Genomic DNA, 16,951 nt, shown 5'->3' with positions numbered 1-16,951 from the left:
CTGGCAGAGGTGAAAGAGATTCTTGCACTGCTTCTATTAGAATGAGCAGAAGCCTGAAAAACAAGATGCATGATATTTCAGAGACTGCTGGGAGCCATTGCGGTACAAGTAAACACATGGGTTGTGTTAGGGTAGCTAAGAATAGAAACAGGTGCAGGTATACTTGCGTGTACACCAATGCTAGGAGTTTAGTAAATAAATTTGATGAATTTGAGGTATTGCTCAAAACATCAAAGGCAGATATTGTTGGGTTATCAGAGACGTGGTGTCACACAGATATAAGGGATGCAGAACTGGAATTTGGGGAGTACGTCTACAGAAAGGATAGACAGGATAGGAAGGGGGGAGGGGTTATGCTATTAGTTAAGAAACACATAAAAACCAAGGAAGTGAAGCCAGTCGACATCGCTGGACAGTGCAGTGTTGAGTCAGTTTGGTGTGACATAAGCATTGGGAGATCAAAATTGAGAGTAGGAGTGTGCTATAGGCCTAATGACTCTGATGAGTATAATAAGAAACTGTACAGGGAAATAGAGTGGGCCAGTAAATCAGAGAGTCTTATAATGGGAGATTTTAATTTCCCAGATATTGACTGAAATTTGGGTTGTTTGGATTTTAGGAGCATTAGCAACTAAGGCCATATTGCTCCGGGATATGCGGTGGTCATTCGCTGACCTTTCCGCATCCTCCGTATTTGGTGGTGACGGGCTCGAACCCCGGTCTAATCAAGAAGCGTGTGCTACGCGCTGCTGCTCCTTCCCACCTGGCTACGGAGGCGCCGACTGAAATTTGGGGGCTGGTAACTCATACACTAGCAGGGCTTTTGTGGATTTATTGGACGATTGTTTTCTACATCAGCATGTTCGGGAGGCAACTAGAGGGAGTAATACTCTTGATTTGATTATCAGCAGTGATTCTTCGTGCATTAAGAATCTGCAGATAAATGAACCACTAGGTGGCAGTGATCACAGTGTGCTGAAGTGGGATTTACTCAAAGAGGTAACTACCATTAGGGGTAAAGCGAAGGGTTATTGCTTCCGTAAAGGCGACTACGATGGACTGAGACAGTATTTAAATTCTATACAGTGGGACCAACTGATGATGTTACCAACAGCAAATTCAAAATGGGAAGCATTGAAAGAATTAATCTTGGAAGCTACTAGGCTTTACATACCAACGAAGAAATATTGTTCAAGGTTTAGGCCAAAATGGATGTCAGATGAACTAATGAGGCATATGGCAGAGAAGAAAAATGCATAGGATACTTACAAATTAACACATGACACAGAAGCTTTTGATAGATACAAGTTGATATGCAACCAAGTTACAAAGGAGGTTAGGCAGGTGAAGGCATATTACGAGAAATCCTTGGCAAGGGATGCAAAGAAAAACAGCAAAGAGTTCTTTACTTATGTAAACTCTAGAAGGAAGGGGATGAATCAGATTTGTCCACTTGATATTGATGGGTCAACTGTTGATGACCCTGCTCAGGTAGCTAACAAACTAAATGAATATTTTGCATCGACATTCACACATGAGGAGTTACTCAGCGAGGGGAATGCCAGAGGTGTATTCAACTCTAGCAGTAAGCTACAGAATCTTGAAATAACTGGGAGTAAAGTGGAGGAGAAACTGTTGAAGATAAACACAAGAAAGGCACCCCGGGTAGATGGGATCTATCCAGTTACATTAAAGGAGGCAGCAAAAGAAGTAAGCAAACCTTTAGCCATAATTATGAGAGCTTCCTTGGACTCAGGGGAGGTACCCATAGACTGGAAATGTGCAAATGTGACCCCAATTCGCAAAGGAGGATCAAAGGCTGACACAAGTAATTATAGACCTGTGAGCTTAACTTCTGTTCCAGGAAAATTAATGGAGGCACTGGTTAAAGAAGCACTGCAGGATCATTTAGACAAGACTTCAGTTATAGCTCGGACACAGCATGGTTTTGTTAAGGGGAAATCTTGCCTGACCAATTTGATTGGATATTATGATGCAGTCACAAAAGAACTGGATGCAGGGAATAGCTTTGATATTATATACTTGGATCTTAGAAAGGCTTTTGATACTCTTGCACATGGAAGACTGCTACACAAATTGGAGCAGTGTGACATTGGAAGCAAATTGCTGCTATGGATAAAGGGGTGGTTGAGGGGGAGAAGACAGAGTGGTAATCAATGGACACTGCTCATCGTGGACTAATGTTATTAGTGGAGTCCCTCAGGGCTCAGTGTTGGGTCCATTATTGTTTTCTGTATTTATAAATGATATTGGTGATGGTATATCAAGCTTAATGTCCAAGTTTGCAGACGATACAAAGGTTGGCAGGGTTGTCAAGGACACTACTGACACTATGCTGCTGCAACAGGATCTGGAAAGGTTGAGCAGATGGGCTGAGAGGTGGCAAATGAAGTTTAACATTGACAAATGTAAAGTACTACACATGGGAAACAGCAACCCCAGAGCAACGTATCAACTCTGTGGTACTACACTGACAGTGGTAGAGAATGAAAGGGACTTGGAGGTGGTTGTGCAGGCAGATATGAAGTTCTCTGAGCAGTGCAGACGGGCTGCAAGAGTAGCTCATGGAGTATTGTCAATGATATACAGGAATTTTTCCAGCAGGGATAAGGAGGTGATTATTCCCTTGTATAAGGCAATGGTCAGGCCACACCTACAGTACTGTATACAGGTCTGGAGGCCTCATTTCAAGAAGGATGTAGAGCTGCTGGAACGAGTACAGAGAAGGGCAACAAGATTAGTGAATGGAACAAAGGGGTGCTATTACGAAGAAAGGCTTAAGTTTTGCAAATTACAGTGTCTGGAGACTAGGCACCAGCGAGGTGATCTGATAGAGGTGTATAAAGCCTTGAATGGTTTGAGCATGCTCAATGCTGATGGGATTCTTCCTCTAGCTCAGAATAATCACCTGAGAGGGCATAAATTCAAATTGAGGAAAGACAGATGTAGGATAGACGTGCGGAAATTTGCCTTTAGCCAGCGGGTGGTTGGTTGGTGGAACAGACTTCCATCCCTTGTAGTGGAGGTTGATAGCCTAAATAAGTTTAAGGCTCAGCTGGACAGGTATTTTGAACGAACAGAGGGGTGAAGTGGAAGTGGGTTTTTTTTTTTTTTTTTTGGCTGCATAAGCTTGCTTTCTTGCATCAAATGCCTCTACTAATGCTAATGCTTCCAAGACTTTTGCCCCTTATTACCAGAAGAAGGCAAGAGCAATGTGCACATAAAATGTTGTCATTGCTATTCCCATGGATGAAACTAGTCATCCATGGGAATAGCAACAGCCCTGCACCATGATCCCCAAATTAAACAAATGTCAAAACAATGGAAGCATGCAAAATTACCAACCCCACCTGCAAAAAAGCAAAGGTGCAACCAAGTGCTGGCAAGATGATGCTGCCAGTTTTTTTTTTGTTTTTTTTTGTTCAGCATGGTGTAATACTAACAGATAGGGCTATACTGTGATGGCAAAGTATTATTACAACTCTTCATAAAACTACATGCCGCTATAAAAGATAAAAAGATTGGGTAAGCTGTCTAAAGGTGTACCTACTCCAGAATAATGACCTTGCACATTCCTCACACGATGCAGTGAGGTGCGCCCATGAATGCAGATTTGAAATATTGTCACATCCTGCTTACTCCCCGGCACCCTCAGATTTCTTCCTCTTTCCTGCCCTAAAATCCTTTCTTTGTGAAAAACTCTTTGCTGATGATCAGGTGATTTCTGCTCTGAGTCATGGTTTGGAGCGCAGTCAGAGGACTTCTACAAAACTGGCCTGCAGAAGTGTATTGAGAGGGGGCAAAAATGTATCATTTGGTCTGATGACTATGTTGGGTAATATATGGTGTTCGTTTCAACCTTCTATCACAACTACTTCTGGCTGAATGCAAATCTTTTTCAAATCCCTCCCCCTTGAAGCTATATATCTCCAAGCTACAACTATCTTTATACCTTCTTAGTACATGTGACACACAATCTAGCAATAAATGCAAATGAAAAAATAAAGTGAAAAGTAATAAAGCAAAATTCACCATCCTGGTTTATGAAAAGCATTAATGCTAGGATTTTCAAATAAATAATTTTCCTTTCAAACATATATTAGCATTAGTAGAGGCATATGATGCAAGAAAGCAAGCTTATATAGCATAAGCAAAAAAAAAAAAAAAAAAAAAACACATTTCAGCCATCCAATCATTCCAAATGCTTGTCTAATTTTGCCTTGAACTTATTTAAGTTTTGGATCTTCATTATGACAGATGGAAGTTTGTTCCAACTATCAACCAACCGCTGGCTAAAGGAAAATTGCTGCATATCCATTCTACAATTGTCTTTACTTAATTTGAATTTATGTCCACTCAAGTGAGTAATCTGAGCAAGAGGAAGAATCCCATCAGCATTGAGCTTACTCAAACCATTCAAGGCCTTATACACCTCAATTAGATCACCTTCAGGTGCCTATTCTCCAGACACTGCAATTTGCAGGATTTAAATCTTTCTTGGTAACAACAACCCTTTATTCCACTCGCCAATCTCATTGCTCATTAGCATTAGTAGAGCCATATGATGCAAGAAAGCAAGCTTATGCGGCCTCAGCCAAAAAAAAAAAAAAAAAAAACCCTTCCACCTCACCCCTCCATTCTTCCGAATACCTGTCCAGCCGAGCCTTAAATTTATTTAGGCTATCAACTTCCACAACAAGGGATGGAAGTCTGTTCCACCAACCAACTACCCGCTGGCTAAAGGCAAATTTCCGCACATCTGTCTTTCCTCAATTTGAATTTATGCCCTCTCAGGTGATTATTCTGAGCAAGAGGCAATATCCCATCAGCATTGAGCATGCTCAAACCATTCAAGGCTTTGTACAACTCTATGAGTTCACCTCGCCGGTGCCTAGTCTCCAGACACTGTAATTTGCAAAAATTAAGCCTTTATTCGTAAGAGCAACCCTTCGTTCCATTCACTATCCTTGTTGCCCTTCTCTGTACTCGTTCCAGCAGCTCTACATCCTTCTTGAAATGAGGCCTCCAGACCTGTATACAGTACTCAAGGTGCGGCCTGATCATTGCCTTATACAAGGGAATAATCACCTCCCTATCCCTGCTAGAAAAATTCCTGTATATCATTGATAAGACAACATGAGCTACTCTTGCAGCCCGTCTGCACTGCTCAGAGAACTTCATATCTGCCTGCACAATTACCCCCAGGTCCTTTTCATTCTCTACCACTGTTAGTGTAGTACCACAGAGTTGATATGTTGCTCTGGGGTTGCTGTTTCCCATATGTAGTACTTTACATTTGTCAATGTTAAACTTCATTTGCCACCTCTCAGCCCATCTGCTCAACCTTTCCAGATCCTGTTGCAGCAGCATAGCATCAGTAGCATCCTTAACAACCCTGCCAATCTTTGTATCGTCTGCAAACTTGGGCATTAAGCTTGATATACCATCATCAATATTATTTATAAATACAGAAAACAACAATGGACCCAACACTGAACCCTGAGACTCCACTAATAACATTAGTCCACGATGAGCAGTGTCCATTAATTACTACTCTGTCTTCTGCCACTCAACCATCCCTTTATCCATAGCAACAATTTGCCACCAATGCCACACTGCTCCAACTTGTGCAGCAGTCTTCCATGTGCAACAATATCAAAAGCCTTTCTAAGATCCAAATATATAATATCAAAATTATTCCCTGCATCCAATTCTTTTGTGAATACATCATAGTATCCAATCAAATTGGTCAGGCAAGACCTTCCCTTAACAAAACCATGCTGAGTCTGGGCTATAACTGAATTCTTGTCAAGATGATCCTGCAGTGCCTCTTTAACCAGTGCTTCCATTAATTTTCCTGGGACAGAAGTTAAACTCACAGGTCTATAATTACTTGTGTCAGCCTTTGATCCTCCTTTGTGAATTGGGTTACATTTGCACATCTCCAGTCTGTGGGTACCTCCCCTGAGTCCAAGGAAGCTCTCATAATTATGGCTAATGGATTGCTTACTTCCTTTGCTGCCTCCCTTAATATAACTGGATAGATCCCATCCACCCCAGGCACCTTTCTTGTATTTATCTTCAACAATTTCTCCTCCACTTTACTCTCAATTATTACAAGATCATCTAGCTCATTGCCAGTGTTTACTTCATCTATGGCATTCCCCTTCCTGAGTAACTCCTCATGTGTGAATGTAGATGCAAAATATTGATTTAGTTTGTTAGCTACCTGAGCAAGATCATGAACAGTTGAAGCATCAATATCAGGTGGACCAATCTGATTCATCCCCTTGCTTCTAGAGTTTACACAAGTAAAGAACTCCTTGCTGTTTTTCTTTACATCCCTTGCCAAGGATTTCTCGTAGTCTGCCTTCGCCTGCCTAACCTCCTTTGTAACTTGGTTGCATATCAACTTGTATCTATCAAAAGCTTCTGTGTCATGTGTTAATTTGTAAGTATCCCATGCATTTTTCTTCTCTGCCATATGCCTCATTAGTTCATCTGACATCCATTTAGGCCTGAACCTTGAACAATATTTCTTAGTTGGTATGTAAAGCCTAGTAGCTTCCAAGATAAGTTCTTTGAATGCTTCCCATTTTGAGCTTGCTGTTGGTAACATCATCAGTTGGTACCACTGTATAGAATTTAAATACTGTCTCAGACCTTCGTAGTCGCCTTTACAAAAGCAATAACCCTTCCCTTTACCCCTCATGGTAGTTACCTCCTTGAGTAAATCCCACTTCAGCACACTGTGATCACTGCCACCTAGTGATTCCTGTATCTGCAGATTCTTCTCTGTACTCCTCCAGCAGCTCTACATCCTTCCAAGAATGAGGCCTCATATAACAAATGAGGCCATATATAACATATGAATATATATTATATATCATATGTTATCAAAAATATATACAGTAAGACGCCCATATCCACTGGGGTTACATATCTAGACCAACCGTGGATGGCTGAAACCGCGGATATAAGCGAACACCTGCTGACCCCATATATAACATGATTTTCTTGTAGATATATATACGTATAATAAATACGTATTATAACATGATTTTCTTGTAGATATATACGTATAATAAAGTTTAATTGATAAATTAAACACACAGTAAGACATTACCAACATTAAATATGGTAATAATAAAGTACAGAAGACTCTCGATTTACCGGGATTGGATTAACCTGGACACTTCAAGACGCCAAATAAAAAAATAAAAATCAATCAGAAATCATAAAATTCAAGTACCAACTAGAATAGGTATAAACAGATATTTTGCAAGTCATAAATAAGCGACAAGAACTGGCATTTTTTTATAAGTCGTCATTGGGAGGTAGTGTACCTATTATCTTGCAACCCCCACTGTCTTCACACGTAATGCTAAAAAAAAAAGAAAAAAAAAAAAAAGAGACCAAATGTTAAGCTTGATTTAGTGCATCGTGTCGATTTTTGTGTTCCGTCACACCGCAAAAGGACAAATTTTTTTTCGTCATATATATTAGAACTTTTTTTTATAGTAACTTTTTTTTTTTTTTTTTTTTTGATTAGAAATCGTGCAAATGATGGGCAAACACAAGTGTTGTGCTTTAAAATTAAACAAAAACTTGAAATTATTCAAAAGTTTGAAAACAGTGCATCCATTAAATCTCTAAAGAACCATTATAATGTTGGTGACCAAACCATACGTGACATCGTAAAAAATAAAGGGAAGCATCGTACTGGACATGTGAGTAGTAAGTGTTAAATTTTTTTCCCCGTGGTTAACTGGGGATAACTGAATCAGCGGATACGGGGGCACAACTGTACATTTGAAATACAGACAAAAATTACAAGAAAACCTTCCAACTAGCCCATGAAAACATTCTTGCAAACATTTAAAATGTGGAATGTTGAACAAAAACTACAGTATTACTTAAATAAAGGATTAATAAACATCTAACCCTCCGTGGGATTCTTGCCTCTGAATATCTTCGTTGGCTTATATATATATATATATATATATAAGCCAACGAAGATACTCAGATTATTCGCATCACATTGCAGTGTGATGTCACAGACAACTGCATCATTAGTAATTTTGTTTGAAGGGAATAGCGATGGTGAAACAGTAAATGCAGAGTGTTATCAAAAAACCATTTTGGGACTCATTTATCTCAACTTTTCAGAAAGAGAGAGTTCAAAATAGAATGAAGCAATATGCTATGTGACAAGAGATACAATGGATTTAATACACAAAAAAGCTTAATGAAAGCCTAATTTTAAAGAATGCACGAATCACCTTTCCTACAACATTTCCTAATTTCTCTTTTAAGGCAACTGCAAAACATCATGTATACAAATTAAGAAAATCAGAAATAATCTTATTTTTATTTCATGTCCACTTATTTATTTTTTAAATTTCTTTTAATATTAAATGATTCATATTGAGATGTGGGAGAGGAAAAATATAAATATAAATATCATTTATAAGTTTAATGTACGGGTAGTTCCCCACCTTAAGAGTTAATTCGTTCCTAGCGCGGGCTCGTAAAGTGAAAACTCGTAAAGCGGGAATTTATTCCCATAGATAATGTTAAAGAAAGGGTTAAGTTCTCAACAATCATATTAGTTAGCTAATTAGTTTATGTTTAAACAATGACTGATTTATCCAAAGGAATGAAAACATGAATGAATGAAAACAATCAAGTAAATTATAATGTAAAGAAATTATTTATGACTTAACAAATGTTAAAGAATATTTATTCTTGGTTTTTTTTAGTTAGTTGTTGGCACATCAGCCATAATGCACCTCCCAAGGTTTTTGCAGTACTGTGATCCAAGCCCGAGGCGGGATTCGAACCTGCGACCTTTGGGTTGCCAGGCAGGCACTTTACCCACTAGGCTAGCTCAGTCGGCAATGTTTAATCTTCATCATCGACTAAATGCACACTCGTTAATCACTCATTGTTCGGTCAGCACTCATTGGTTTGTTGCACAAGGAGTTGTCTTCTTCAGAAATGCTTCAAGAGGCGTTTGTTTCCAAGGTAATCTCTTCTCTTTTCTTTATAAATTTCACAATAGCATGCTTAAGCATTTTTAACGTCATGCACAAATTGCAACTAACACAATTTGCAGGGAGTAACAAGTTTACAAAGCTAAAAAAAAAAAAAAAAAAAAAAAGATTCTGAAAATTTATTTATGTTTTTATATGATTAAAGATTTCAGTGAAGGGAAAACACATTTCACCCTAATAACGTAAAAACCCACATAAGGCAAATCGGTATTTTCATAAATGCAATAACATTGAGTTTACTACCTGTTTATAACTGCTTGCAGTAACAGAAAAGCCCAATAAACCAGAAACTGCAAATTGTTTTTGATTTATGCTTTAGAAAAATATCACAAATCCGTTCAAAATTGGTTCTTATACCAGAACATATGATAACAATGAAAGTCTAGTGTATTTTAATGATTTGAATTGGTAACTAATACAATTTACATTATAAAATGACCTTTAGAGAGATAAATAGCTTAGTTATACAGCAAAAATTTCAACTTCCGAGGTCCACTGGTGTTGGGTCCAATGTTGTTTTGTATAATTATCAATGATATTGATGAAGGTAAATCAGGCTTAGTGTCGAAGTTTGCAGATAATACAAAGGTTGGCAGGGTTGTTAATGAGAGTAATGGCAGTGTGCTACTGCAACAGGATCTAGAAAATTTGGGCAGATGGGCTGAGAAGTGGCAACTGAAGTTAACCTTGACAAATGCAAAGTACTGCATATGGGTAGAAGTAACCCCAGAGGAACATACCAACTGTGTGGTACTACACTTCGGGTGGTAGAAAATGAAAAAGACCTGGGAGTAATTGTGCAGTCAGATATGAAGTTTTCTAAGCAATGCAGACAGGCTGCTGGGGCAGGCCATGGGGTTTTGTTAATAATATATAGGAATTTTGCTAGCAGGGAAAAGGAGGTGATTATCCCTCTGTATAAGGCAATGGTCAGGCTACGCCTTGAGTACTGCGTACAGGTCTGGAGGCCTCATTTTAGGAAGGATGTAGAGTTGCTTGAGCATGTACAGAGCAGGGCAACAAGATTGGTGAGGGGAATGAAGGGATCCTCTTACCAAGAGAGGCTTAAGTTCTGCAAATTGCAGTGGCTGGAGATTAGGCACCTGTGCGGTGATCTGATTGAGGTGTATAAGGCCTTGAATGGGTTGAGGACGCTGAATTTTGATGGGATTCTTCCACTTGTTCAGATTAGAAACCTAAGGGGGCATAAATTCAAATTAAGGAAAGACAGATTAGAATAGATGTGCGGAAATTTGCCTTCAGCCATCGGGTGGTTAATTGCCGGAACAAACTTCCATCTATCGTTGAGGAAATTGATAGTTTAAATAAATTTAAGGAGGAACTGGATAAACATTTAGAGGGAATGGTTGTGCAAAAAAAATTTTTTTTTTTGGCTGATGTTGCACAAGCTCACTTGCTTTCTTGCATCACATGCCACTACTACTACATACTGAACATTGAACTTTTAGCTAAGAAGCATTAGGCTCAGGGATCCCATTGAATAAAAAGAGTAAGTATAAAGTATTTTCGTCTTCAAAATTTCATGGGGGCCAATAAGGGAAAAAAAAATTTTCTAAAAAAGCCCTTTAAGGGACGATAATTAAAGAAAGGTTGAGAAACACTGGTTTAGGGTTATGACACAGAAACAAAGCAGCAGTCCTAGTCTTCACATCCAAAAAAAGCAAGGCAGGTTAGTTCAAACACAAGAGCATCCAGACTGTTTTCTTCAACAATGAGCAAACTGTTTATCAGGCATTCCTTCCAGCAGCTAAACTGCACCAGTTATGCGCCTAAAGCAATTGGAGAAAGGATTTCAGGAGAAAACATCCAGACAAATGGCGCTCAGGATTGGCTTCTTCATTATAACAATGTGCCAGTCCATGTGGCTTTGTTGGTTAAGTAATTTTTAGCTAGGAACAAAATGGGGATGGTCTCCACACACTCTCCCTATTCTCCTATGGTGTTGTCATATTGTTCCATTACAGAGCCATAGTTAGAAACAGAGCAAAATTAAATAGCATTCAAATAACAATCTTATTAACAATAACTAGAGCATGCTGTACAGTTAGTATCCTGGCCCTGCAAGTTTTGGCCAGTACCCTACACTGCACCTTGAAATTGCAAAAAAGGGGGACTTAAAAAAGGAATCCCATGGGTTTCTAGGCATAATCCCAATGACATCAAGGCAGAGAAACGACAAATTGCCACACGACATCAGATATGGCAAACCGAATGGGAGCAAGAGACTAAAGGTGCTACTACCAAAATGTTTTTTTCCACAGGTGGCTTTTTTTTTTTGTTTTTTTTTGTTAGTTGTTGGTGCATTGGCTTCTGTGGCCATCTTGGATCAGAGATATGTGGCCATATCTCTGATCCAAGCCCGAGGCGGGATTCGAACCTGCAACCTTTGGGTTGCCAGGCAGGCACACTTTACCCACATGGCTAGCCCACAGGTGGCTATGGTTAGGCCAAAACCACCAAAGTGGTATGCTCCAGGACTTTATACCACATTTCTATTGATAGGTCATGGATCCCTTAAAGCTAAAGTGCACTCTTTGGGACTGGACGATGACCCCCACTGTACCTGTGGCAAAAGTGAGGATTGAGCACACATTCTATATGACTGTGTAATCTATGAAAATCAATGTAGACAGTTAATCACAGAAATTGGACCCCTTCCTAGGGGCCAAGAACATCAATTCATCATTGAGGAAGTCTCTTAAAGTATGCTCAAACCATTTTTGAAATCTGCCGAACCTTGCAGAGACAGGCTCTTCAACCAGTCCCTGTAGCAAATCAATAGACCAAATATATAACCAACCCATTTTCCTCCCCATGCCCAGTGAATGACAAAATATCTGCATGACTGAACATACCTGAATTGACTCAGAAATTACCAGGACTTTACCAGAGTTGATGGCCTGCCCCTGAGGACTCCTCTGGCTCAATGCCAGTGGGACCATAGAGGTAGGAAAATAATCAAATGTGACTGATGGGAATAAAGGCAGGCTGGTACTGCCCTCATCATAGCATACATCCAACCAAAACAGACTGAGTTCCCAAACATGACAACACTCACAGAAAGGACTTTAAAGAGACTGGTATAGACATGCAGCCAGGGTTACATGTCAGTTGAAAAAAAACTAGTAAGCTGCAGATTTCTCAAGTATGTTTACTAGCATACTTTATGGATAAGGATTGAATGAATGAGAATTGGAGTGAATGTAAAGGTAAGAGTATGAAAGGAAATGCTAGGAATGGCGAGTGAATGATAATTTATACCTCTGGGTGTGTGAGGGATGAATGTGTGAGAAGGAGTGAGTGCTGAAAGAGTAAATGTGGAAATTGAGTAAAATTAGCAAATGACTGTGGAGTCAGTGAAATGGGCTGTGTGAATGTAAGGGGTGTGTGCTTGAATGAGTGAATGAATGCAAGAAATAGTGTGTTGAATGTATAAATGTTGAAAGCAGAATGTAAAAGTATGACAGAATGTTTGTTTAAAAAAGAAAATAAAAGAAAAGGGAAAAAAAAAAAAAAAGGAAAAATTTGGCATTAGTATAATTGTTATATAAATGTGTGTTTCTTTTTAATATTATTATTTGTATGTCATTTAAATTGCATGAACTTTCTTTAAATTATTGCTTGTTTAAATTGTTGCTTTGTCTTTAAAGTAATGCTTAAACAAGCATTAAATTATTTTAAAAGCTATAATTGGACAGGCGGGATTGACAGCTTGGTGTTGCCGTCAATTTTGCTTGTTTAATAAGTCACCTCTCCCTGGTGTGAATGAGAATAATGGATGAAAAAAATAAAAAATAATAAAAAATTTAAAAAATCAATAAAAAAGTTGGAAAATGTAAAAACTATAAAATGTTGTCTAGAAATGTAGGTGGGAAAAAACCATAAAATGTAAAGAGTAGAGAAAGGGAGGGGGGGGGAACACTGTAAAAAAATTGTGTGAGCGAATGGTATAAATTGCATGTTCTGTTCCATCCTCTCTACCAGATAGATGGATAGCCATGGGAACCTTATGGACCACAAGGACATCCATGCTGTTGGCTGTTCCTAGCCGGCATGCTGTCCCAGGTGGGATACAACCGCTAGCACAGCTCAGCTGCTGCCATTAGGCGTTCCTAGCCACGCTCCCTTGCATGGTCCTTTGCCTCCACTCCCCGGGCGGGAGTGGGAGGTTACCTCTGGTCTCCCCCCCCTCCCTCGCCGCCCCTCTTTCCGCTCTGGTGGGGCAGGCCTACTCCACTGATTTTGGGGTCATCTTCTCTATCGGCCCCATATCTTTGTCTTTCCCCCCAGCCTCCAGTCTCCCCTCCCCTTCTAACTTACAACTACTAGCATTCGAATTATTGTTAAATTGCTTGAGCCCCACACCCAAAGAGCCCCACACCCAAAAATTTAATGACATCAAATTGCATAACTAGTACTCCTTTTGGCTGACTCCTATCTATAGCAGGGTTTTTTTTTTTTTTTTTTTTTTTAAAGGTTCTAGCCACTGAAATCTCAGGAAATTAAGTGGCAGAACCTACCAGAGTAAATAACTATAATACTCGTGTACCTGGTTTGCCTACACAGGGTGGAGTGTGGGCAACGTTGGGTCCCATTAGGGGCCCAGCGGCCAAATGACCAGAGGAACACTACTTATGGAAAATTCAGGGAAATCTTTTAACCTTCACAAAAATCAGAATAGATTACCTTCCTTTTCAGTTAAAGAATGTAGTTTCTCATTAACAAAATTCTAAATTACCAGGATAAGGAAGCCTTAACTTCCATTTTTGTTTGGATGAACAAAGTAATACACCTGCTAATCTAAAACCGGCAATTAACATGCAACAGTTTTTTTTTTTTCTTCTTCTTCTTCTTAAGGTGGACCTATAAGCCCCATGCTATTGCTGCCCAGTTAAGAAAATATAATAGGCCTAAAAAATAAATACATATGCCATATAAATTAACAATTAGGCATTGTATTAAGATGCATCTCTTAGCATAAATTAATAATAAATGTGCAATGTAATGGGAAGAGAGATATCCCCAAAAAAAAAAAAAAAAAAAAAAAAAATACCTGCAACTTTTGAAACTTTTTTTTTTTTTTTTTTTAATATATATATTTTGCTAAATTCTGATGTGTAATAGGTGGAAATTTGATGAAAATTCAAGCTAACATGAGCACATACAGCGGATGGGCTATCCCGAGAGTACCAGGGGGGCACTGCACCCTTATGCACAATTAATCCGGTTAAAATGCACCATTAATCTGGTGGTAAATTATTTACACTGTTACTATTGTTCAGCCTGTCTATTATAAGCTTAGCAAATAAACTCCTAACAAAGAATTTGGTCAGAATTCTAGTTTCTTATTAGAATATCAATTTCAGGACAAGTTTATATATTACAGCACACATACTTGAACACCACAGCAATTGTATGTGTTATATGTTAGAATATTATACAGATAAAGGCTACTCAGCGTAGTGGTGATAATATTCTGTAGTGCAGAGTTATGATATGTTATTTGTGTGTTGTTTGATTAACCACTTAGTCCGAATGAGTCCAGAAACTGCAATATGATTATTACCATCCTTGACATGAGGGGTTGAGCTAGAGCCACTTAGTATACCCAATAATACATATATTGCTATGGGAAGTGAAATAAGGCCTTGAATCTTCACTGGCAATTCCCCTATGAGCCATGGCATTCTCACTGTTCTAGCTCACGTATTTTGCTGCTGTAATTCTTAGGCAAAATCTCAGTTAAAATAATTAAAATAGTCCTACAGCATTAAATAGTAAACTATTTAATGCTGTCGCACTATCCTATTCTCAGCTACTATATCAATATATGTATTAAATAAAATTTATAAAACACTACAATATTAATTATCTACTCACAGAAATTTGTAAAAGAAAATATTCGAGAATTACACTTATCCTTCAATTTTGTTTACAACCTCCCATTACAGCAATATTGCTATTATGGGAATTGGCAACTTTACTTTTATTTTTATTTCTGGAATATTTCAACAACTTACCAATTATTAACACTAAAATTGGTGTGTATCACATCTTGAAACTCTGGTGCAGTTAGCACCAACTAACCCCAGGAAAATCAAGAATAAATTACTGGGGAAAAAATAAATAATAATAAAAATAATAAATTATACAGTTATTTAAAAACACATACTTGGTTCCTTGTTGTCATCACTAATATATTCAAAAGTCAGTTTCTGCTTTCTTTCTGTTCTTGTCATTTGAAAAGCAATTTCTGCTTCTTCTACAGCAATGTCCCAAGCTTCACGGCATGATGGCTATTAAACAAATATTATACATAATATAAAAATAAAATTATTTTAACATTTCAGCTAACTTCTAATTCAAAACACACACACACACACACACACACACACACACACACACACACACACACACACACACACACACACACACACACACACACACACACACACACACAGTTATAGTAGGATAGAAAGAAAAGTAATAAACAATTACTGCCAGTGAGAGTTGTTTTAGCAACAAATAGCAAATCTTTCCTCAGAAAAAATAACAATTCAAGAATTATACTACACACCCTATGTGCTACATAGTTCATGATGTGTCATGCTGAGGTAGCCATTTTGCTACCCTGATTTCTATTTTTAACAACAAAATTAACACTTATAATCTAATAGATATTTATATTTTTAAGTTTTTTTTTTTTTTTTAGGGTATCAAGCACACTAGGGCGCAGCCTTAAGTGTTAAGTCTCCCTTCTACTTTCTGAAACAGAAATTAGGTACACTTTTTGGTTTCTGTTTAATTATTGCACAAAATCATTTTTTGGCCCAATTATTATCATTATTTATCTGCTTATGCATTTCTTTATTTGACAAAACATTAATGTATGCATAAATAAAGTTTGACATTTAAAACTCTTAATGGTTTTCTGAACTGGAAAATGGAAGTGACTATTAGTTTCATGCATATATTTTTATGAATGTAACTTTTTCCCCCCAGCAGGAAAAAATAAATAACTTTAAATTAAAAAAAAATCACATTTAATTAAGTATTACTATTATAATCGTGTGTTACAGCCTCCGTAGCCGAGTGGTCAGGAGCAGGAGTGCAGTAGCACATGCTCTTTGAGTAGAGCGGGGTTCAATCCCCTGACTGCTGAATACAGTCAATCTGCCAACCCGCACTGGACTAGCGTGGCAGATTATGGTCGATTTCCCTCAGCATGAATTGTTGAGGAGGCTTCCATCCTGCAGTGGGTTGATAATGGCTTCTCGTGTTCTCTGTGATCTACTATTGAATATTACATCATATGTTTTAAGATGTAACAATATTCCCTTTATATATTAAGGATTCCCGCCTCTCTGCACACAAGTGCAGTCTCTTTGAATCTATGTCACTTTAAGGAATAAATAAATTTTATGTGATGTTCTATTTGATATCCTATAGTCTAGTAAACAAACACAAAATAAATTACATGACACCATTTTTAATTTGCAAGAAAGTTAATATAATTCATTTATGGACTTAGCATAAACATTACAATAAATTAACTTATATCCATAAACCTTTTGGGTCTACAAAGCTTAAATCCCAAATTTAAGGAACACTCCTTATCAACCTAGGTAAATGCATATGTGTTCGATGAGAGAGAGAAAGAGAGAAAAAAAAAAGGTAGCATCTTTTTGTTTTGAAATGCTAAAATGCTAAGCATGACTTGTGATAATTTGTTATATTTCAATCTCCCTTCTGCACTTGTCAGTTCCCCAACCAATAATCACTGTATGTTAATTTTTTCCTCTTTCATAATAGTATCTCGTAGATTCTCATTGAAACTGACAGAACTGATGCTG

General features: G+C 38.0%; 1 protein-coding gene across 1 annotated transcript in view; it reads right to left on the bottom strand.

Annotated features, from left to right (window-relative positions):
• NSD (Nuclear receptor binding SET domain protein) overlaps nucleotides 1-16,951 on the bottom strand; it is a 402,839-nt gene that overhangs the window by 284,516 nt on the left and 101,372 nt on the right. The window contains 1 exon segment of the mRNA XM_090385568.1: nucleotides 15,271-15,394. Within this exon segment, the coding sequence (XP_090241694.1) occupies nucleotides 15,271-15,394 (124 nt within the window).

This window comes from Mastigoproctus giganteus, chromosome 11 (genome assembly GCF_048544385.1).
Source record: "Mastigoproctus giganteus isolate SK-2022 chromosome 11, ASM4854438v1, whole genome shotgun sequence".
Lineage (NCBI taxonomy): Eukaryota > Metazoa > Arthropoda > Arachnida > Uropygi > Thelyphonidae > Mastigoproctus > Mastigoproctus giganteus.
The sequence above is the reverse complement of the archived record's forward strand: the minus strand, read 5'-3'. Positions and strand labels throughout refer to the sequence as shown.